Here is a 23,569-nt window from a genome sequence, read left to right as displayed (position 1 = left end):
TTTGCTTTTTTTTTTTTTTTGTTTTTTTTTTTTTTTAAGGGATCACTGAAAAAAAATTTTCCTTTGAAACTGCAAAACATGCAACCCTTGCAAGAGAAGACCTCTTGAACTAAAAATGTGTTGTTCTACATGACCTCATGAGACTTCAGCACGTAAATAACCTGCACAGAAAACACCTCTACAAATAAATTTTAAGAGTAAATAGAGTGTACCCAACATTATTACAACTTCATATCCCATTATTTTCCATCCTCAAAAGCTCACCTTATTTTTCAAACTATGGTTGTCTAGCCTTTGAGTTTTTGTTTCCAACCTGTTTTAACACCACTGTAACTTACCAAGAGCATGTCAGGTTTCTACAGGCACAGTAGCTTTGTTTTAGACTAATGTATGTGCTCCTGGTAAACAGGAATGCTTTGAGCACTGGATTCTGGAAAGGCCCCCACATCTCCTGGCTCTGCTCGCTGTTACATTTCATGCTTCTGTTAAGTGCAATGCAGATGTGCTGCAGAAGCAATTTTTGACAGACTGGAAAAGCAGGCACTTTCCTCTGTGGTATTTTATTTTTTGAGGGAAAGCAAATCCTACATGTTCCCACTAGCACACTGTGGCAGTGGCAACTGCTCTGAGAGCCATGCAGCAGGAGACCCTGTCACGGCAGTGGAGTAGTTTCAGCTTCTTGAAGTTCCAACTGAAAGGAAAGAAATTGCAAATACAATGAACAATTGCTTGATATCTTCCCACCCACAAGTCTGTGTATGTGTGTGTGTGTGTGTGTGCGTTTTTTTAGGAGGAATTTATTTCTCATTTGCAGCTACTGTTCTGATGTATAAAGCGGAGCACATAGCCCAGAGTAAGGCAAGGCTATGCTTTTGTCTGAAGCAACAGAGGAAATGATCACAAAGAAACATTAGTAGGTCTGAAATTTGAATTAGAATATACTTCATATCAAGCCATTTGTTCTCTTTCTAGGGTGGAACTCTCTATGAATTTCATGAGCACAGAAAAATTTCACTCCCTCTCTGTATTCTTTCTGTAGCTGTTACAGGGGAATTCGTGCTTTAGATGAACACATTCTGTGTTCATATCAGAACAATGTCTAACTTTTGGATTTTCAGTTATAGTCTAGTTTAAATTCTGTGTGAGGTGGGCCTACATCAGCAAACAAACCCAACAATCCCTCAGCCCTGCATGCCCACAGTCTCCAGGCTGAGTCCTACTTGCATGCAGGCACAGCAGCACTACAGATGTTTTCACCAAGAAAACCTGCTTGCTGCATGGCACATCCTGAAAGGCTGCAGCCCCTTTTTGCTCAGCAAATTTTGTACAAGAACCTGCTGAGAGCTGAGTGGGACACACTGCAAATCAAGGGTTTATGGAATGGCATAGACACGGATGGAGCCTGGAGATTCACAAAGAGCCCATGTCAACGCATGTCGGCTACAAAAGAAAGCCCAGTTTTAAGGATCTATTACAGATGTTTCATAGATGTCACTCGCTTGCCAGAGATTCACCAGATGTCACTATCTTGCTTTTACGAAACTGGTACTTTAAAATTATTATTGAAATACAATATAATTCACAAAGGAGAAATATTAACTTTCTAAAAACACACAGGAAGGCCATTCTCTGTTCGTACAGATAGATGTGAATCTGCCAAGAAGCTGCCCAACTTTTTTCATGTTTCTGCAACAGGAATCACCAGCATTCCCCACGTTTGTTTACAGTGGGTTGTTTAGCACAAAGAAAATTAAGAAGTAAGAAAACACTTATTTAATTCATTTAATCAAAGTGAAACTAGCTTTCAATTTTTCCTTGTTTTAACTTGATACTTTTTCTTGAATCCAATATCCTTTTGATTTCTACATGTGGCTGCCAATCCAGGCAGTAAAGGCAAAGCTTTCAGGGCTGAGCCTTTTGTTGTTGAACATATCTGAGGCTTCATTTTCAGCATATGGGGAGGACTTACAGTTTCCATTAGGGCATTTAAACTTATTTCAGTAGTTGACAAAAAAGCATCAGAAGCTAAAATTGAAAAGAAGAGTTACACACTAAATTGTCCCAAAGATGTGCCTATACATAATTTCCTTAATTACTTGGATGCATTCAGGTGAAGCTGCTATAAAAGCAGCTATAAAAATGGGTCACAAAGAAACTAATCACTGAAACAAATTAAATTTCTCAGATTTCTATAATTATTAATAATCCAGTTCCCTAATTATTTAGGATTTTTAATTGTTAACACATAGATCCTAGCAAAAACTCAGTTTTCAGGGGAAAATAACTATCAATTGATTTTAAATTCAAGAAATTAAACCTTCTTTTATCTCAGAGATAAACTGATGCAGAGAGTCTATGAGCATTTGAAGTAAAAGCCATTTCAATACACTTGCCAAGATTTTGATATGAGTCAGTTAATGTCAACAACATCAAAAACCCCCAGCCATTTGCAAAGGCTTCTATTTGGGCTTCCATTCCCCTCCCCTGCCAATACTTGGTCATAGAGAAAAGTTCAAAGAAAGCAGTTTTGCTTTTCAAGCATTTTTTCCCCCCAGGATTCCATCACTCCTTCTCTATGCAAATGCACTTATAAGATTGCATAAACCCTCCTGAAAACTATAAGCACTTAATCTAAACCTTTTTGGCAATGCCAAGGAGCCACAGAGTAGGCCCAAGGCCACTTTATTAACTCAGAATAATATGAATATTTATGATTCCTGTTGGTGCTTTTGAACTGGTAGAAGACACCGTTGTTCCTTCCAACAACTTAAATACTTAAAAGTGTCAACTCTAAATGCTTTTAAATGCTGTAAGAGTGTTAGGCTGTATGTGATTGAGCCTTGCAGCTCTCATTTAGCAGCAGAAAAGAATTTTTACTTGGCAAAAAAGCAACTTGTAGAACATCTGTTTCTTAGAAAATTGTATGAAATGTGCCAAGTACTACAGAGCCTTGCAATTAGAATTCATGCCAAATGCTCTCCAAGGCCTTGTCTACACAAGAAAGAGCTTGTCAGTATACCTCAATCAATAGGAACATAAACTAACTTTCTTTCACAGAAAGCACTTACCTGTAAAAAGAATACCCTGTCTATAGAATTTACAGAATCTCACTGTCTGAGCAAATATTGGTTTGTCTGGGGGTTTATTTTCTTTTTTACTTTCTGAGAGCTAAAGCTTCATTCATTCTAGGGACTTTTGTGTTTAATAATATTAGGTATTACATTTTTAGTTGCTATTCCAGAGAATCTGTTTAGTGTAGATTAGTTCAACAATCTTGTCTCTCATTCTGATAAAAGCAGATATCAAAAATGTCCCTTACAGCAATGTTTGCAAGAGAAAAAAAAGATAAAATGACTTTAATATTAAGCTTTGAACATGGCTTGCTGTCAATGTATTCCACAGACATTGTGGAGAGTGGGAAAGATTGTACCAAACAGCTGCTGAGCTGAACTCCAGGGAGAAGGCCCAGGTCAGCATTCAGGGAGCACATCTGGCATCAGCAGCTGCCAAAGCAAGGACTGCAGGGATGGTGGGGAGGGAATGGGAGTTGGCCACTTCAGAGTCTTTCAAATACCTGAACATGCAAAGTCTCATCCACCACCTGTGAGTGCCTGAGCTACCAAGGGCTGGCTTCTTCTCCCTGGCTCTGGGGAAAACTAATGATTAGTTGCTAGCAACAGCTACCAAAGCAGTCAAACAATTTCTTCCAGCTCTGCACACACCTTTTTTGTTCCATGCAGATTGGCTCTTTGCTTCAGTTTCCATCCTTACTGCCACACTTGGACCTCATTCCTTAGGTTTCTCTCTCTCCTCAATATTCTTCCTCTCACTTCCCCTTCCCTTCAGCATCCTTCCCTTTCCTGCTCTTTACATGTGCTTGATTTCTTCATAACTAATTTAATCACTATTCCCCGAAGAGAAAACAAACCCTAACCAGCAAAGAACCCAACTATAGGACTAGCTGTTGGGGAGGATGAAACAAGAAAGCCTTATAAATATGACTGATTGGCAAAAGATTTTGAGAATATAGAAACTATAAGCGAGATTGAAATGAAAGCAACATTTGAGATCCCTTAGTTGCTGAACAAAACAATGATGTGACCAGTTGAATGTAATCTCCCCTGGAGGAAACAATTCCCTCTGTAAGCAGGCAGGCCTAAGAGCCAGAGCAGGCCCTGCAGCTTGGCAGATGGGGCCCAAAGAGTAAGATTTAGGGTTTAAAATGTAAACATAGTATGGTAATGTAGTGATTCCTATAGGTTATATGGAAATGTTATAGGATATGCATGCTGTAGTAGATTGGTTAATGAGAATCTGAATATTCAACACAGAAGATGATTAAATGTATTGTAACAGGAACTTCGCTCTCTTATCTCTCTTTTCTTTCTCTCTTAGTCTCGCTCTATCTCTTTTCGCGCTCTTCTTCGCGCCCTTTTCTCTCTTTGTCTCTTTGTCTTCTCCTCTGCACTCCTTCACCCCCTCCTTTCTACATGCTCTCCACTCTTAAACCTTTGTCTTTAACTCTCTTACACTTTAAGCCTCTCTTCTCTCGGGCCTGCTCCGAGCTGGGGCTGGCAGCTCCCAGCAGGGCCCTGCACCCACACCCTTTGCAATAAACTGCAAGTTATACGACTTGGCTTCAAAGAGATCTCATCCGTCCCAACCGTGCGACCTCCCCCACGGCTCCTACAACTAGCTTCCTCCTTATTGCCACTCTCAAGATCACTGCACTTGCTTGCTCCATCCCTGCCCCAGCAGGCTGTCTCTCTTGGTGGTGTAGGCTGAAACATCTCTCTGGGAAACATCACCTTCTAATCTGTGCTCAGGCAAACAGATTTTATTCCACCCAGCCTCTAGGCAGTACCTAGTACACACTAATCTTTCCTATGGGTAGAAGTTTAGAAGGCTACAGCTCTCCTAGAAGTAATATAAATATACACAACTAAATGTAGAAAATGGGTGCATACACACTGCACTCTTTAAAGCTGGAATTGTACCAGACAGAAATACAATCTTGCTGTCAGACACAAGCACAATATTGACTCCACTGAGGATTACAAATGCATTATTAACAGATGAATGTAGTAGTTTGCTACACCTAGTAAATACTACAATACATACATACATACATATATATGTGCACCTATGCCAAGTTTGGCGGTTCTGCCTCACCACCAGACTGAGCAGCTGCTGATTTCACAGGCCACAGTTTGGCATGGATGAGTCAGACATGGGTGAACAACACCAATTGTTGATGCTTAATAAAGCTTCTCGCTTTAGCCCTTCTCCCTTTAGACTTCCCTCCTCTTTTGTGGTGCAATTACTGTTTAGTCTCCTTGGAGATGGGAATTCTCTTATTTGGGCTATCTGGCAGCAGCTGAGTGTCAGGCAGGTAGCTGCTTTCACAAGAAGCCCCCGAGTTCTGCACCTGGAGGAGGCAGCCAGCTTGTGGCTGAAGTGGCAGCAGTGAGAAACTGTTGCATGAGCAACCTGAGTATATTGCTGAAAGGTGATACAGCAAGGAATAAAACAGGCTTATGCCTTTTGTTCTTATTTTTAAGGAATTACAGAGACAACTCGAACTTAGTTTAGTGCTTGCAATATGCTTGAGTTACTTTCATGAATGTTAAGATTTGCTTTCCTGTTTTGCTGAGAGATGAAGCTTGGAAAATCTCAAGACTAAGCACAGGACCATGGATATTGAACATGTACAAAACAGCTTATTTGCAAACATGATGCAAAAATATGCTGAATAAAAAAACCAGAAACAACTCTTGTCATCTGATGTGCCATAAAATCCCTACTTCTTAAAAGCTTTTTCTACATGGAAAAGGTATTTTCTTGGTATACCTGAAATGGCAAAATGGCACAGTAGTATTTAACATGTGTGTATATATTTTCATATCTATATATACATATATATACACATCTAACCCCACCTTATTCACCGCATAATTATCTGACACAAGAACTGCATGTAGACAAGCCTTGGTCTACCCCTTGCATGATTTTCAGGACAAGCAAGGCCAGGTAGGCCTACTTTGTATACATCAATCAAAGTGAACATGCACAGTTTTTTATCTTTTTATTCACTGTTGCAATGGGAGAAGATGAGAGATCTATATTCTGTCCCACTCCTGTCTCCATCATCAGACAAGGAGTATGAACAGGAAAATCTGTTTTCCAACCTGTTGCAAACACCCTGCAAGTGAAACACTTTTTTTAATGTGCTTTGTACATGCATGCACGCTGAACCCAGTCACTCAAGGTACCCTTTAGAACCCTTGGCTTCTGAGCAACAAGCAAGGCAGAGAACAACTTAGCACCATGCAGGACTGGGGTCTCTGTGTATGCATACACCAGTTTCAAACGCAACTTTGAAAGTGTTCAGACCTTCCAAAAGCTACAAATCAGTGTAAGTGGTAACTTCAGAGCACATGTCATCTCCAAGCGGGTGGCCTGGATCCAGAGATGACATCTCCACTGCTAGTCATACCTGGTGGTTAGTCCTATCCACAGTGTTGGCAGTGGAAGCATGGTCGCGAGTGTTTTGTCGGACTCGGGTGGAGTTTTGCTGCTCAATGGTTGAGGAGGTGGGGATGCAGAACTCTCTGAAACACCTTTTGAAATTCTCATCTAGAAACGCATAAAGGACGGGATTAAGGCAGCTATTTGTATACCCTAGAGCAATACAGAAGTGCCAGGAGACAGTCTGGAAAGTAGTTTCTGGGATGTTGACCAGGGCTTTAATGATAACGTAAATGTGGATGGGAGTCCAGCAGACAATGAACACCGCCACCACCACAAGAACCATCCTGGTGATTCTCCTCAGGTTTCTGTCCTTCTCTTTGGAGCCGGACAACATGCGGACGCTCTTCAGGCGTAAAATCATCAGCCCGTAACACACCGTAATGATCAGCACCGGCATGATGAAGGCAAAGATGAACACACAGATTTTCAGGAGGTTCTCCCAGTACCAAGCAGGGTGGGAGAATGTAAGGGTGCAGTCAATTGAGCCTGATGAAAAGGAAAACAGCAGAGAAGAACATTCAGGTCAGTTTTTCATTTGCTTTTATTTAATCCTTTATTTAATTAAATATCGTAGGCAAATATATGAAGACTTTACACCTAAGCAAACGTGTAAAATGAAGCAATCTGTGACCTGTCATTTACACAAACATTGGTAGGATGGAGTGCATGAAGCTTGAGTTAGGAAAACAAAACCAAATTAACATGTTTTCTTTAGCACATTATGGCTTGGAATTTAATGGCTAATAAACAAGGAAAAGAATTGAATTGTCACATATGCTTAAGCTTTGACTGATTTTCACTTTCAGTATAAAACATGGTGAAAAGAAAGATTGTTAAGCCACCATATATATGCTGAGAGTTTGTGCATTTCAGAGCAATGGGGAAGAGAATGCCATGACACTTGGTAACTATGCACTGTGGAGGGTCTGGATTTATGCTGACGTTCTGTCACTGCCCCTTTATGGAAGGTCTCGGAGCACCAGTGGTCCAGAATGTGCTCTCTGCTCTGTATCATGTCCTGCCAGGCAGAGAGTAACATATCTATGACTGTCAGCTTCCCAGAGGGAGTATCCTGGGTAAAGCACAGGCTCCTGTGCTGAAGGGCAGTGCAGAACTGCCCCACAGCAGAAGGCAGGCAGGCACAGATTGGCTTTTCCAAACACTGCAGTAACTGAGTGGGACTGCAAGACTTGCAAGAACCCACTGAAGGAGCTGGAGCTGCTTGTTGTAAAACACAGATCACATGTACTGCTTGTCCAGTCAACTACAGCCAGATGCAAAATTTTTGAAGGGGCTCATTTGCACTGATACTTCCTTTACACATGTTGGAGGTCAACACATGTTGGAGGTCAGAAGTTAATTCAACGCCTCTACAATACAGTGAAACAATGCAGAAAAGAGTTGAAATGTAGAGTATTCAATTTAGGAATGAAAGCCAGACTTACCATGCCTGTATTTAGTAGTTGCCATGAACATAACTGGCAGGCCAATGGCAGAGGAAAGAATCCAGTTGCAGACATTGACAATTTTGGCATTTCGGGGGGTGCGGAAATCAAGGGCCTTAACGGGGTGGCAAACAGCCACGTAGCGATCCACACTCATGGTGCAGAGAGTGAAGATACTGGTGAACATATTGTAGTAGTCTATGGATATGACAATCTTACAGAGGATGGTACCGAATGGCCAGGTTCCCATCAAGTAATTCACGCTCTGGAATGGCAGAGTACTTGTTGCTAGGGCATCTGCCAATGCAAGATTGAAAATATAGATGTTGGTGGCAGTCTTCATTTTCGTGTACCTAGGAAAAAAAATTGGCAGAGCATGTGAGTGACCACAAATGACATTGTTAAATAAAACCAAATTCAGTGCATCATCTATAAAAAGCTTCTGTACAATAATGTGCTAGATACTGTCAAAGATCACATTTCCTGCTTTTAAAGAAATGACCACACTATGATTCACCTCCATGTTGGCGGTTCAGTGAGACATCAGCTAAAAGGCGTAAGGAAAAAAAGATTAATTTAACTTGTGCAGAAGAAAAAGATACAAATAGAAGAAACAATATTATAGTTGGTAACAAACTGACAAGATGAAAAAAATTGTATGTTTTCAGATCAGATACTGTACTACATGGATAGATTTTCCGTACCTGCTGATGTCATGCCAAATATCAAAACTATGTTCTGTAGAAATAGAAAATTCATTCTAGGTTGTGAAGTAGTAATGATGTCATTTCAAATAAGCAGCACTTGAGATCCATTTTTTATGTGGATGCTGTACTTTTGCAGTGGTACAAAAAAAAAAAAAAATTCAATTTAAATAATGTTCCCGGCCATGCTGCCCTGATCGCTGCTGAGGTTGCTGGGCCCTGTGGCTGCTTGGATTTTGGGGGGTCAGATGGCTTGCTCTTTTGATGAAACTTCCTTCCATTTCTGCAAAACTAATAAGAAGAGTATTTGATCAAATATTTTACAATTTATGGAGTGCTTTTCAAGAGGAATAGCTCATTTCAAAAGACTTGTCAGGGAACCTGCTAGGGAAAGCAAAATGTAAAATACATAATTTTGTGGGTTTTATCTCTCTGAGTTAGATTGCTTCAGAACATGAGTCAGTGGCAAAAAATCCCAATGAAAGGAATGTGTAGTGAATGTGCATTTGGAACTTTTCTTTGGTGGACTGTGCAAAAATGCAGACTTCATGTTGAATGGACCTAAAAAGCTTTTATGATGAACATTTGAAGTCATTGATGTTGGATTTATTCTCTCATTTTTAGCACTGAGCATGAGAAGGCACTTACAATCCTAATTTTTATTTAGGGTGGCTTTTAAAACAGATTTTCAAGAAGATAAAAACGCTATCTTGACTGCTGCCTTGAGAAAGTATGATCTGAATATTATACGTTGAAGTTGTAAATAAACTCCATATTCTGAAAGTCCTGTAAAAACTTTCCTTACTCCATTTATATCACAAGTTTGTAACTAACATAGGAGGAGGTAGATGCTGCAAGCATCTAGAACTCTCTCTTCTGGAACTTGGGGAATATGTACAGGATTGCAGTGTGGGAGAGGTACACAATAAAAGCTACAGCCCTAAAAACTGTTTGGAAGGAGAAGAAAATATTTCTCGGGCAATTTGCTGGAGAATCTTCCATATGAGAATGAAAGCAGCAACATTTATATTCTGCTTTTAATATTATCCAGTACTAAGCTCTGTGGTTTATCAAAATGAGTATCTCTCCAAAGGTCTGAGATATCCAGGAGTAGCTGAAGGTTTGTCCAGAGCTGCCCTGAAGGTTTGGTTGTGTTGTGAGCAGACATATCCAGCTGGCTCCCACCTGATCTGCTCAGGCTGGGACAGCGACAGAGGGGCAGTGGCTCTCAAAGGTGATGAGGGTTCGTTCTGTGCCCTCACCTGGGCTGCTGATCCCTGCTCAGACCTTGGATGATTGCCTGCCTTCTTCACAGCTGGACAAGAAAGCCCACTTGGGAATGCTGCTCAGTGCTGCTGCCATCACACGTGATTCTGGGACAGGTCTGTCTGCAGAGCGCATCGTCAGGTAATAATGACAATGCTTTGTCAGCAGTATTTAAAGCCATTATGATTTAAAAGGAATGCTTGATACAGCAAAAAAGCCCAAACCATCAACCAATATGTAAATGACTTTCAGGTTAGCATGACAGAGGATGGACAGAAAAACACTCTGAATAAACAGAATAAAGTTTCTTCACTGGGCATGGGGCTTATCCCACTTAAATGCTACATATTTTTCAGTTTTGCAATCTATTTTTCATTGCCAGTTTAAGTTCAAAAGTTCTTGGACTTGCTTTATTTAATGGCCTCTATACACCATTTATGAAGGGTTTTGCTTGATGTACTCAGTAATCTTTGTACTTCTAATCATGCTGTTCTTACAATGAATAGAAGCAGAGCTCTTACGGTGATAGAAAGTATTTACCTCCACCTGCTGCCTAATCAACAAAAGCCTATTGAAATTTACAATATTCTTTTCAGTGAATTCTATGGGCATATCTCTGAACGAAATATTTAAAGATTTTATAAGGGGCTTATTTCTGCAAGGTACATTTTGAAAAACATGTATTTTTCTAAATTAGTAGATTATCAGTGTTCCCAGGATTATTTTTTTGGCATGAACAAATAAATACCAAAGCACTTGATTAAACATAATTTTAACAGCATGAAAAGCAACAGTCAGTCAAAATGAAGCTTTTCAAAGTCTTGAACTTAGCTGCTATTATACTTTTTGCTAAGGTATCAGTCTACCTATGTGAACAAGCAGAACAAATATTTCCATTATCCAGACACAGATGGTTATGTGATTCTACTTCTACAGTTGAGATGGACTTAGTAATACCAAAATTTATAAATGCAATATTTAAAGATACTGCTTTCCCACTTTCATTCAAACTTACTAGAGAACTTAAAATTTAACAGACACGTAGAGAAAAAAATCTTAATTGTGAACTCATAAAAATCTGAATACTGGTATTTAGATTACATTGACATTTCAGCATCTAAAACATCAAGTCTGTTAAATTCTGCACAACACAGCAAGTTTGCAAGTGAAGACAGAAGTTAGTTTTGGGTGGCCTTACTTTTATTTTACAACTCTGCAAGGAAAAAAACTAATAGAATGTGATGAACTGGGGGCTTTTTGTGAATATTTAGTGCAATACTGCTCTTGGTATATATCCAAATCAATTATGCTCATTATAATACTGGCACCTACTAGTATACCCCTTCTAATTCCCCAGTGCAGGTTTTGTATTATAAAATATCTGTTCAAAAACTGTTGTTTTGCTGCTAATAGTAGATGATAAATCAGGTTTACAACACTAAGAATACACTTTATGTCTGTCTAATTTTTTAGGGAAAGCTCAGCCTTGTCTTTATCTTCAATCCTACAAAGCTTTAAAGTAGACTTCATGTTTGAAGACCTGAGATTTGCTTGGAATAAGTAAAAGCAATGGAGAAAAGAGTGAGAATTCAGCTCAGATAGTCACCCTGTTCCTAGCATTCAAGGATTAATAGAAAGCCTTGAAATGGACCTCTCAACTGTCTGCCCACAGGCCACTTGTAGTTTGTAAACCAAATAAAACTTTCACCAGGTTGATCATTCACCAGACTAATCTCAGAGAGACTCTGGCTCCCAAGGGTAACGGCACCTTCCCTTCCACTTCTCATGCAACAGGAGAGATGTGAGCATGTTTGTGACTCTTATTTAAGCCTCACAGAGTTTTTATAGTGCTATTGTGGTCTATACAACTGATGTAGTCTTGTCCCTACTGCTCCCTAGTCAAGTGGTTTATATCCATGTGGATTGTTGAGACATCCTCTCCTCTGCCCTTCTGGATCAGATCAGATTTACAGCATCCTTGGACCACTGGGCTGGTGCAAAGAAGCTAGAGGGGTCCACATTTAGTTCAGTGTAATAAAGACTATTATTATTATTATTATTATTATTATTATTATTATTATTATTATTATTATTATTATTATTAATGATAATAATAATAACAAGACCACCACCAACAAAAATAATAAAGATAAGTTATTATTATATTGTTATACTAATTATTATTAATGATAATGATGCAGCTCAGAATAATACATAACATTACAAATTAATTTGAAGAATTTGCTCTCTGAATAACATCAATGAGGAGGAAAGCAGAAAGTCTTTTGCACTTAGGAAATGGAATGGGCTGGTCGATGACAGACTGCTAATAATTACTGTCAGCAGCACAAAGGCATGCAAGGTTTTGCCTACAGAATTCTAATTTGGAGACAAAGACTACTTCAAGATCTGTGTTGAAGTTCAGCACAAAATACATGAAAAACTGGACAAAAACACTGGAGATTCACTGCAGAAAGCAGTCACTCTCAAGAATGGTTTGGCTGCTGAAAGAAACAACAGTCAACTGTTAGGTCTTGCATACAGACAACCTGACATAACTCTTCCTGATGCTGGAGATTAGGTTAGCATTTCAAATTCATGTTCCTCTTGCATAAATGACTTGTTAAACAAATGAAGAATCATTATGTGCATACATTAGATTAGCTGAGGTTGTCTTGGGTGGCAAGATTAAAAACATGTGAAGTATGCCTAGTTGAATCAATTTAATTTTTTTCCCCCATGACTGTTCCAGTGTACCTTGTATAATGCAACACAAAAAGAGTAGGAAAAAGGGATTTTTTGGCATGTTTTCTTGAGATATCAGGTACTTTCAATTTTTCTTGAGCCCTTAAAGCTTTGAACAAAGTCATGATCTACTCAAGGTGGTCTGTAAAAACCTGAAAAATTTTTCTGTCTGCCAATCCACTTTTAATATTTAACACTGAAATGAAGTCTCTCAAGCCACATTCTGGAAAGTACCTTTGAGCTAAAGGGTCTCAAAAGGGACTTTACTGATGTCCATCTATTTTATTATCCTTTTCTTCCCACAGTAATGGGTCTCCATAGAGTGAAAGACCCATACTATATCTCAGCCACAGCTAAGACATGTGCTGTGGCAGGCTGTAGCCTACTAAAAGTTTTGAAGTCATATATATTCTGGATAGGTCTGACCTTCCTGTCTGTGAGCACATGATTTAATTACCTTGAAAACGTAAGTCTTTGATTTTTCTATTAATGGGTACTTCGGAATGCTTTTTCCTTAAGCCATTTAATTTCATCTCTGGCTACAAGCACCATAAATTTGTGCACAACCCTGATAGGTTATTAGGCAGTAAGGCCACCCAGATTGGAAGTGCCATCCTGTGGTTAACAACCTCTGCATCCTTTTGATGAATATTCTACTAAGAGATCTTATACAAGGCTGTAATTTCAACACAGTAAGCCCTGAGGGAACCAAACCAACAACAAATTGAAAAACGAAACAAAGCCTTAAGAAGGTATAATAGAGCTGAAAGCGTTCACACTTGGTTGCAATGAAATTGAGCAATTTGCACCACATTCACTTACTTCCTGCACCCATCCTGAGTTTGGGGGTAAAGGCTGAAATGGGGGAGTGAGGAAGCTTTTGCTGCCTTTAAGAGAGACAGAAGCAGTTGCTGTTCCCTCCTGCTAAAGTCTTGCATCCTGACTCCCAGCACAGTGCTACCCATTCACTGCTGTGACCTGTCATGGTGGTTTAATTGGAGATGAAAAATACTAGGCATCACTTAGGTGTCAGGGCATGACATCCTGAGGGAGTGCAGTAGATCTAAGATCAAAGAGTTATTTGACATACTCAGTCATACTTCACACACATTGTTCTGGAGCAGCTTTCTCTCCTTCCTTCACTCACTGGCAAGGGCTGTCCATTTTCTGAAGGAGTCTGAGCATGTATGGGGTCAATTGTGGGCCTGAGCACAGGGCAGGGAACTGCTGCACTGTAGCTGCTTCAGTTGCTATCTCTTTTCTCCCTAGAAATTTGTTTTCCCACTGCTTTGTCACTTTATTCTAATCCATGGTACAACCGAGATTTGGCCAGAATGACACCAAAGTTTACTTCCCATGGGTTACCTTGTTAGCATCTCTGACTTCCCACCCAGCTTATTCCTTCCTCTCATCAGGACAGTGCCAAGGCAGGTGCAGATCCAGCACTATTTGCTTACAGGATGCAGGAGAAACAAGCAGAGCACATCACCTCCTGGGAAGTAGCACAACTCATTTTTTCTGGTACTCAGAACCCATCAGGAATTTATCTCATACCTCAGCTTTGGGAGAGGGTGAGCTAAACAAGAGCCTTTTAGACAGAATCACCTTTAGTCTTCAGTGCCAGTCTTTTGGGAAATGATGCGGAGTTGTGAGGGCATCTGACTCATCCTGTTTTTCTGTGATGGACTTTGGACTAAAAATGACTTGCTGCTGTCTTTGTGGCTCTTCCCAATTTTATTTTTTTGGCTACTGAAAGGCATAACATAGAAGTTTTCTTTCTGCTGTTTAGTTTAGGCCAGTGAGTTTAGTCCCTACACGGAGAAAATAAAACAAGCTTTCCCCAGACATGATAAAAAGCTACTTAATGATAAAAAACAAATTACAGTAATAAATATGCTTCAGTGCACAAACAGTCATCTGCTGGTACACTTCCTTCCCTTCCAGCCTAGTTGAACAGGGGGAAAATTACCTGCCAATTATTTCAGAACTTAATCTGGCCTGTTTGTTAAACCACTTTTATTTGAGTCTCTGTTTGCCTGGGGCTGAGGCATATATGGGTCTCCAATAAAGGTCATTGCTTTCATGGTTATTGTGTAACATATCTCTCTGAAATAAATCAATGGTGCTAAAAAGGCTAACTTCAATATATTTCCATTATCCAGCAGCAGGTGCTTATTGTTGAAGCTTCTGCTTTGCTAGGAAGACATATAAAGGAAAACTGTCAGTATATTCAATTTGACTTTTTCCCCTCTGCCTTCAGGGAAGTGTGATTGAGAGTAAAACTGCTGACTGCACCTCTGATAACAGATAATGTGGTGACATTTTCCTAGAGGGAATGAGTTATCAGCTACTTTGTCTGGTTTCCAGGTGCTGGGGCCTTACTCCTGATCTGTAGAATGATCACCTGAGATAAGGACTGTACATGAAATATCCCTGGGCAGCAGGGAAGCTGGCAGGCAAGCCTTTGAAGACAGTTTTAATGCTAGTAGATGTGAGACCCCTAAAGGTGTGGTAGGGAGCAGCAAGTAAGCAATGCCCCTGGTCAGAGGGCAGCAGGGAGGTGGCATGGGGCTGGAGGCCAGGCCATACACACACTGTACAGACCAAAGAACACCAGGTATACAAGGTATGGCCTCTTGCATGCAGGAGATCGGGATCATCTGCTGAAGCTGTGGACTGTGATCTGTAAAGGAGTGACAGAGGTGAGACAAAGGAAGTAGAGAGAATAAACGTGGAGGAAGGCTTGCCTGTGATGTGGGGAGAAGGGGAAAGCAGGCAATGGTGGAAGCCGGCATGAGAGGAAGAAGGAGCACAGTTATGTGATATGTGAAAAGACCTGAAACCATGTATATAAGTACAAATCATCATATAAGCGTAAATCATCATATAAGTACTGAAATCATGGACTCAGTATGTACATGACCAGGATGAGATTGTGTCTGAAACTGTGGCTCTGAGGGAATTACAAACACCACAACCTTATGAGAGTGATTTGGGTAATTGGCTCCTTAGATGATTTTTCTATAGGGGCAGCACATCCCAGGGCTGAAGATCAGCACTGTGACAAGTGCTGCTCCCTGCCCCCCTTAAAATAGAGACTTCACTCAGTTGGAACTGCTCCACACAACACAAACAGGAGGAGATGTTCCATTTTACACAAACATTTTTGTTCTGAAGTTTTATTCTTGATCTGAGATACCAGATCTTATAGCTGATAATTGAACACTTCTCAGTAAGAAGGTGGAAAAAATCTATTTCATGTCCTTCACAGTTATTTGATTAGCTATGGTGCATCGTCATCTCTACCTTTTTTCATCATGTAAATTCAAAGGAAAATATAAATAAAATTTAGAAGTGTTTAACATTAAATGAATGAATGAGAATGCTTATCACAGCTTGCCTAAGCTGTGGAACTCCTTGATAGTGAACATCATTAAAAGCCCACTTCCAAAAAGGACTAGAGGTCTTTGAAAGATAATTATAATATTCCCACTTTCAACACCATAAATCCAAACTGCATGACATAAACCAAAGAAGACAAAGATGGTTATAAAAAGAGCTTTCTTTGAGATTATCTTGAGCACAACAATTCAGAAAATAGTTGCTTTTGGATTTTTAAAAAATATAGTTACAAGAGTGGATTTGTATTTTGAAGAGAATTATCAAGCACTGAAAACTTGTTTCCACTTAGAATCATAACGAAAATAAATAATTTTTTGAAAATGTCTGTTAATGAAGATCTCTACAACAACCATCTTATAACACCTAAGCTTAAAAATAACCAAACTGCAATCCATAAAAATGCTTCACATGTTTGTTTTGAAGCAATTTTGTTTAGTAGTGGCAGTCTTTGTGACCTTCTTCCAATCTTATTTTTGATCCTCATTTTTTTGGGGAATACTGCATGTTAGAAATGTCCACAAAAAGCTACTGAATAAATGCTGATGCAAACTGCATCTCAGAAAATCTCTGCAGTCTAAAAGTCTATTAGAAGGATACTCACACAGTTTTGCCCCTATTTTTTTTCCACTCTGTGACTAAACACCAGCTGCTGGCTATGGCTAGAAAAGAGGCTAGTGAGCTAAATTATGATTCTGTGACATTTGGACTTGCACCATGCTATGTTTGGTATTTTTGTAAATATGTCACCTTTTGATCTAGAAAAGTTATAAAAGCTTATCCACAAGTGTTCAGCAAAAGTTGTGCTCTATGGTTTGGGAAAACACTGTAAATTAAAATGAAATAAAGCAGTACTTCAGGATTATGTTAGCTACATAGCTCATTAGTCATTAGCTTGCTAGTAATTATGTAATGTAAGCAATATGTGCATACAGTATTTTCTACCCCTACTGAAGCCTTGAAAAATTGGTAACTTTTGATTATTTTTATAAAGAAATAAAAAAAAAAAAAAAAGAGGAAGTGTTTAACACTATTTTTTCATGGGAGCCATTACCATAATGTCACTCCAGGAAAAGTACAGTGGGATCAAACAGCTTTTTACAGGCAAACAGAGTGAGAGGCGTTGTTTCCTGCCCAGCACTGCCTGGTGGCAGGCACTGGCAGAGCCAGAGGGTCTGTGCACCTGGGCCTGGCACACTGTCCTGTGTGCAGGGCTTCACTGGGACTGGGGCCAGGCACAGGCTCTGGAGATGAGTCTGGGGCTGCAGAGCTCTCACTCATCCCTCAGGCGTCTCTGCTTCCTCACTGAGATGGGTGTTACCGCCAGGCTGCAGCCTCATGTGTTTTTGGTCAAATTTTCATCATGTCTGTAAAAACATAATTAAAAAAAAATATAAAGGTATACATTCCATTTTATCTGTCTGCTTTCCTTCATCTTGGGGGAGGGAGGGGAGCTGCTTGCTAGTTAAACATTTACCCACTAGCAAAGCTTGGTAAACTCTGTCACAAACAGTATGCAAACAGGGACACCTGCCTTTCTGTAAGGCAGGATGCTGAGGGTCAGCCCCTTGCTATGCTGCTGATTTAATTCAGCTCCTCTGCTGCTCCTGCCCAAGAGTGCTCCCTCTGTTGTGTCCCCAGGTCTCCTCTGGCTGGTGCTGTGAGCTGTATTAATTCATAATTGACATGACTGGATAAGGCTGCTGAGGCTTTCAGCTCTTAGCACGGGGGCGGAATCTTTGCAGTCAGTGGAAGAGGCAGGACACCCACACAAGCAATGCTGTGCAAATGCAGAGAGGTTCACGAGGCTGTGGACAGGAAAGAAAAGCAGGAATTTTATGCACTTCTTGGTTACTAAGCTCCCTGATCTGTGCTGCTACAAAGGATGCTGAAGGTCACCTTACATGCAACATCCATGACACCATGTCACCTTGCAAGGAACATATTTTTTAGAAACACTTGTTTTACTTCACTCACTTTTAAGCTTGAGATAATTTCCAGGGTTTTTTTTCTCTAAAAGGAGTCCACACATCTGTGCACATGTGTGAGAATATTTATTTCTCTGGTGCTATCAATTATTTCTACAAATGAAATTTAAACTCTTCCTGTTCTACTTAACAAAACAGTTTTTCTGAATTGTGAGTGAACTCGGCTGAACCAGAGTTTTAAGTGCTGCACAGTCTTTCCAGATTAGATGATGCTTCAGCCACAGCTCTTTTTTTTCAAAACACTATTAAAAGGCTGTTTTGAGACACATAGATTTCTCTTAATTTCAGAGAGAGTATTTCTTCAACTTCTTTCCCTGTTTGCCTTTTCTTTTTCCTTAAAGCAGTATAATAATTTACTCAATGAAAAAAGAGATTTCCTTCCCGTACAAAGGATTGCAGAGAACCTGAGACCTGTTTGTTTATGGTATGTGAAAAATTTATAGCAAAACAAATGAGGAATCACTCTGAACTTGAGTGACTTCAGTGGCTGTTGGTGGAATTACATTTCTCCCAGAGCATTTGGATTGAGGAGGACTGGGGCCTCTGTGAGCTACTCCTCTCTTCCAGACCTGCAGTGCTTAAGATTTTCATCTAGGCTCTATTGCAGCTTTCTTGCCTTAATCACAAGGCATATTGTTATTTCTGCTCTAATTGTGAGACTAATATCTCACCAACTCAATGAGAAAGCCAGAAAAGCCTTTGGATTATTGTGTAAACTAATTCAATGCCATATGTTACTAATTGCACACTGTCTTCTTGTACTCCACAGCAGGTAGAAGTAGCATTTGCTGTTGATATAGCCATAATTGTATTGTATGACATTGTATTCATATTAGTAATTTACACTTACACAAAGCACATGAGGAAAACAGATGATAAAAATTATCTATAGATTTTTTCAGATTATAGGAAATTCATGACTAGCAGTAAAGCCTATTAAACTACTGCTGCTGTCACTTAAAGGCATTTTTTGTACTTGAGAAAGGGAACACTTCAGTGATAGTAAAAGGAGGTTAAGCCTCACATACTACATATAAAACATCTAAATATTAATTCAAGGATGAAAGCATTCAGCTGAATAGGAACCATCTGGAAGGATGAGAAGAGTGGATGAAAATACATTGATTATTATGTAATGTGTATAAATTGGAAATCTTGGAATGCATTTGGTCAGTCTGGTTTGCAGGAAGAGCCTTCTTTTCTCATTGATAATCACAATACATTTCTAACCCCTCCTTGGACATATCTGCTTTCTGACCTCTGTCTGTCCCAGCAGAGATAGCAGAGCGGCATTGTCCATGATAATGATAGTTCCCTGCCAGGTCAGCACTCGCACAACTCTGGCTCCAAACCCCTGGATTGGCCTCATGTGGAAAAGTTTTAAGAGTAATAATGTCTATAAGAATGATATAATTATTTTAAAACTATTTCCAAAGAAACCAAGCATGAGATGACAGCATGCAGTACACTCGATCTGAAGTCACTGCTGCTTTCACTGGGGCTGGACTCTGAAAGGTGAGTAGGACAGTTTCAAATATCTAAGCACCTACCTCCCAACTCCTAGTATTTTCAAGACAAACTAGGTACCAATATTACTCAAAAATCTTATTTTTTAGTAGCCTCAATTCCTCTCACAATTAATTTGAAGTTCAATGTTTTGCTCTTCCTGAGCAGGCATGATGGGAAAGACAAATAAAGAAGGGGAGTTTTATATGATGACGAATGCAATCCAGTGAAACTTTGGCCTCTTACATGTAGTTGGATGCAGGGAGGCATGAACGTGAGCACATTTCATCATATTCCATGATCTGAAACACTTTCAAGCTAGTATAGCTTGCAGCGGGAACTAAATCACTAAGTTCCCTCTTGCTGACCAGATACACTACACGTGCAGAGAAGCACAGAAAGGGAATGTATTTTTATGCTGCTTAAGCCACAGATGCTATTCAGGCATTAGCATATAAAGTCCTTGTCATCCCAACTGCTAAAGAGCTGTGGTGCTAACTGGGAAGCAATTCTGTCATACCAAAAGCTGTTCTTGCACAGGAGATGTGGGGTTTGCCCTAAATTCCTGATGGTTTTGGACAAGCCACTTAATTTGTGTTTTCTTCTGTAAAATGAAAATATACATTTGCTTTCTCCGATTGCTTCTGGCTTTTGTTTGTAAGCTGCCATCTCAGGGAAAGATGCTTTCATTAGATAGGAATCTAAATACAAGTGCCTCATTAGATTTGGCTTTGTGGTGCAAGTGTAATTCAATTAATTACTGTAAGAAAAATGAACCTAGTAAGGGTTATGCCCAGGATAATAAATACATAATTCCAGGGACAAGCTGCGGCATATTTCTCTACTGACAGCTATCCTGTCTCTGTTACACTGCACATCTGCTTTTCCTCCCAGAGGAATGCATTCAACACTGCTACGGTGATTGCAGTCGTGCCCCCACTCAGAAGCCTTTCTGCAGATGTATCCTCACACAGACAGCTTGTTTCAGACTGACCAAAACCACAGGACAGAAGACAATCTCCCCAGCTCTGTGCATGCAGCCTCTAAAGCACAGTTAAACCACAAGGCTTCTGAACCGCTCTAGTCTGAACCACTGATGGGTATCACTTATGTTCCCGCTGGGTCCACCAGATGCACAGGCTTTGCAGTGACATCCCTAACACGTGCTGCATCCTCCCTCCTGTTGCAACACCCCACGGTGACCGCGACCCTCAACCCTGGCTTTCCACAGCTGGCACTGCTCGCTCTGCATCCATACACCACAAAGCCGCCCGCAGCCGCTGGTTTGCCAGGGATGCCAAGAGACAGCCCGGCTCCTGCGGCCCCGACTCCTCGGGGAGCGCGGAGCCCAGAGGGAGAACGGACGCTACAGACGGGGGGGGGGAATGGAAGTGATGGGGATGCCTCGATAGGAACGGAGCGCGCCCCGGGGCCACTCCTATCTCCCCCCTTAAAAGCGCCCGCTGGGCTCTCCAGGGCTCGATGGATGCTTGGTTTGGGAACGACGAGCAGCCACGAAGGGAGATGAGCTCGGCCGGGCCCGTCCTGTCAAGCCCCGCCGTCCCGCGGCTCCCGGGAGGTGGCAGTGTTCCCCCACGGAAGCCACCTAGCCACCTGCCCAGCTCCGGGCCGGCAGGGGAGCCTCTCTCATCTCCCGCTCACTCGTTTTCCGCTCATTTACGGGCAATGGATTTATCGCGCGTGATCTGATCTGTAACAGCCCCACTGGGGGCTTTTTCTCTTGCGGGAGAGAAAGTTGCGAAGCGCCGCAGCACAGTCGGAACGCCGGGATTTCAGAAAGCGGTAGCGATCACGGCATACGTATTTATACACGTGTATACGCATGTATGTCTGTACACATGTACTTCAATATATGTACACAAATGTATTTCAATGTACACATATAAATCTAGACATCAGGCAGAGGATCTCCAAACACGGCCACAGAGAAGCAGTGCCATTTACATTTGGTTCGTGCATTTGGGAGAGCTGGGTGGAAAGGCAGGTGGATGCGTACCGGCTCTCCCTGTTACCACCCCGTATCCATGCACCAGCCCGTGCCCATACACGCTCACAGGCAGTGGCTACAGTCCCTTTAAATCCTCGCTCCTTAGGGGACAAGTCCGGGATTCAGGCCCCGTGTGCCCAAGCCGCTCGCAGAGGTGGGCAGCTCGGAAGGTCCTTAGAACATCCTCGGACGCGCAGCCGTTTCTGACGGACCGGCCGCCCCTCACTGCTCCACCGCAAGTTTCTCTTCCCCCATCACCCGCTCCGGCTCTTTATCAAAAACCTCCTTCCCTTTCCCTTTCTTGCGCCCGTCCGCAACCCCAGTGCACCCCTTTACGGGCTGCCCGGCGGAGGGGGCCGCAGCATCCCCGCCGGGACACCGTCCCGCATCCCGGCTCCGGGCGGCGGGGTTCCGCCCCGACGGCAGCGGCCGTGGGCTGCGGGGCGGGGCAGGGCGGCACTCACCTGACGATGACATACATGACCAAGAAGTTGCCGAAAAGCCCCACGACGCAGACCACGGAGTAGAGGGCCATGATGGCGATGGCGGTGACCACGGAGGGGCCGCCGCCCGCGGGCGCGCAGGGCCCGCCGCCGCCCGCGCTGCCATTGCCATTGCCGCCGCAGGGCTCGGAGCGGTTCCAGCCCAGCGCCGCCGAGGCGTTGCCCCAGGCCGGGCAGGGCGGGCGGCAGGCGGAGGCGTTGGCGGCGAGCGGGACCTCCAGGGCTCCGGCGAGGAGCGGCGCGGACCCGTTTCCCAGCAGGTAGGCGACAGCCATGGCTGTCTGACAGCCACGGCCTCAGCGCGTTGCCCCGCTCGCTCCCCGCGCCCCAGGGACGCCCGGCGCGCCGCGCTGCTGCTGCTCCTGCCGCGGTCTCGGCCCGGCGACGGCACCCGCCCGCCCCGACGGCGCGCCCCGCCGCTGGCTGCGGGCACATGTGCGCGGCGGGCGGGGCGGGCCGGGAGGAGGGGCCGTGTCCGCAGGAGCGGCGGGAGCCGCCTCCCGCACCCGCCGCCCGCCGCCCGCCGCCCGCCGCCGCTCCTCCCCGGCCCGCGGGACGCGGTGGCGGCCGCCCCCAGCGGCGAGCGGGGCGCACCTGCGGGGGGCAGCGGGCGGCGCGCCGGAGGTGTTCGCTTCCCCTGCGGGTGGCACTTGGAGGCAAAGCGCTTAAAGTGTTCCTTTGCCCAGCGCCACAGGCATCGGTGGCAAACATCGGAAAGAGAGAAGCGGGGGAAACTGACTTGGCGAGATAAAGGCCGGTGCACAGAGAGGAGATCAGTGATTATCGTCTTGGCAAAACGATGTCCTCAGTGATTATAGAGATAACAGAAAACCTTGTTAAAAGCTTTCGGGCAACACTTCGCAGGGGGTGGTTGTGAACAGAATTATCCTTTAGAAATTACTCGGATCTGAAGGATCCTTAAGATTTTCAGAGAACCTTCTGTTAAGAGCTACAAGAATGTTCTCCCCCAGTGTTGGTGTGATTGTTATCAGATGTGATAACACAGATAAGAACGACATCGAAACCGTACACTCATTGTTACTGGGTGCTTAATTTGCGCACCGTTTCTTTTCACTGGCACCTTTCCCTGATCACTTGTTCCAAATGAGTACCGAGGTGCAGGACTGCCTGATGGCTGATTATTAGGACTTAGCTCATTTACTGCCTCACTAATGAAATCAGAAGAGATCCCTGGTAAGGCAGAAAAAAAAAATATCTCCTGGTGAACAGGAAGGTGACAGAGTAGCAGTGATTGCTCCCGCTGCCTCATCATGGATGCGCACTTGTTCTGCTCACCCTGTGCAGAGCAGCTCCCGCTATTTCAAGAGTGGTAATGACAAAAGTGGAGAAGATGCAAGTAGCAACCTAAGAGAAAGATGCAGAATCCCTGGCATTTCAGTATAAGGGTTACCCATGTGCGTGTGCCACAAGCAGTGGGAACCGGTGCTGCTCAGGGCAGGTAACAGTGGCGGAA

At 42.5% G+C, this 23,569-nt stretch overlaps 1 protein-coding gene across 1 annotated transcript; it reads right to left on the bottom strand.

The window, feature by feature from the left end:
* On the bottom strand, positions 1–22,431 carry OPRM1 (opioid receptor mu 1). The gene is made up of 4 exons (XM_063151323.1): positions 22,057–22,431; positions 7,977–8,329; positions 6,497–7,017; positions 1–691 (listed from the first exon to the last, which is right to left on the bottom strand). Exons 1-4 carry the CDS (start codon positions 22,368–22,370, stop codon positions 653–655), a joined length of 1,227 nt encoding a protein of 408 aa, XP_063007393.1. The 5' UTR covers positions 22,371–22,431; the 3' UTR covers positions 1–652.
* Between the last annotated feature and the right edge of the window lie 1,138 nt (positions 22,432–23,569).

The sequence above is a fragment of the Melospiza melodia genome, chromosome 3 (assembly GCF_035770615.1).
Source record: "Melospiza melodia melodia isolate bMelMel2 chromosome 3, bMelMel2.pri, whole genome shotgun sequence".
Classification (NCBI taxonomy): Eukaryota; Metazoa; Chordata; class Aves; order Passeriformes; family Passerellidae; genus Melospiza; species Melospiza melodia.
This window is presented reverse-complemented; position numbering and strand designations above follow the sequence as displayed.

Bases quoted from the DNA above. Each gene is read 5' to 3' on its own strand.
- OPRM1 (XM_063151323.1), bottom strand. From the start codon at position 22,370: ATGGCTGTCGCCTACCTGCTGGGAAACGGGTCCGCGCCGCTCCTCGCC. The intron at 8,330-22,056 runs GTGAGTGCCGCC...TTTTTTTCCTAG, and splicing joins GTCATGTATGTCATCGTCAG to GTACACGAAAATGAAGACTG. The intron at 7,018-7,976 runs GTAAGTCTGGCT...CCTTTTCATCAG, and splicing joins AACTACTAAATACAGGCATG to GCTCAATTGACTGCACCCTT.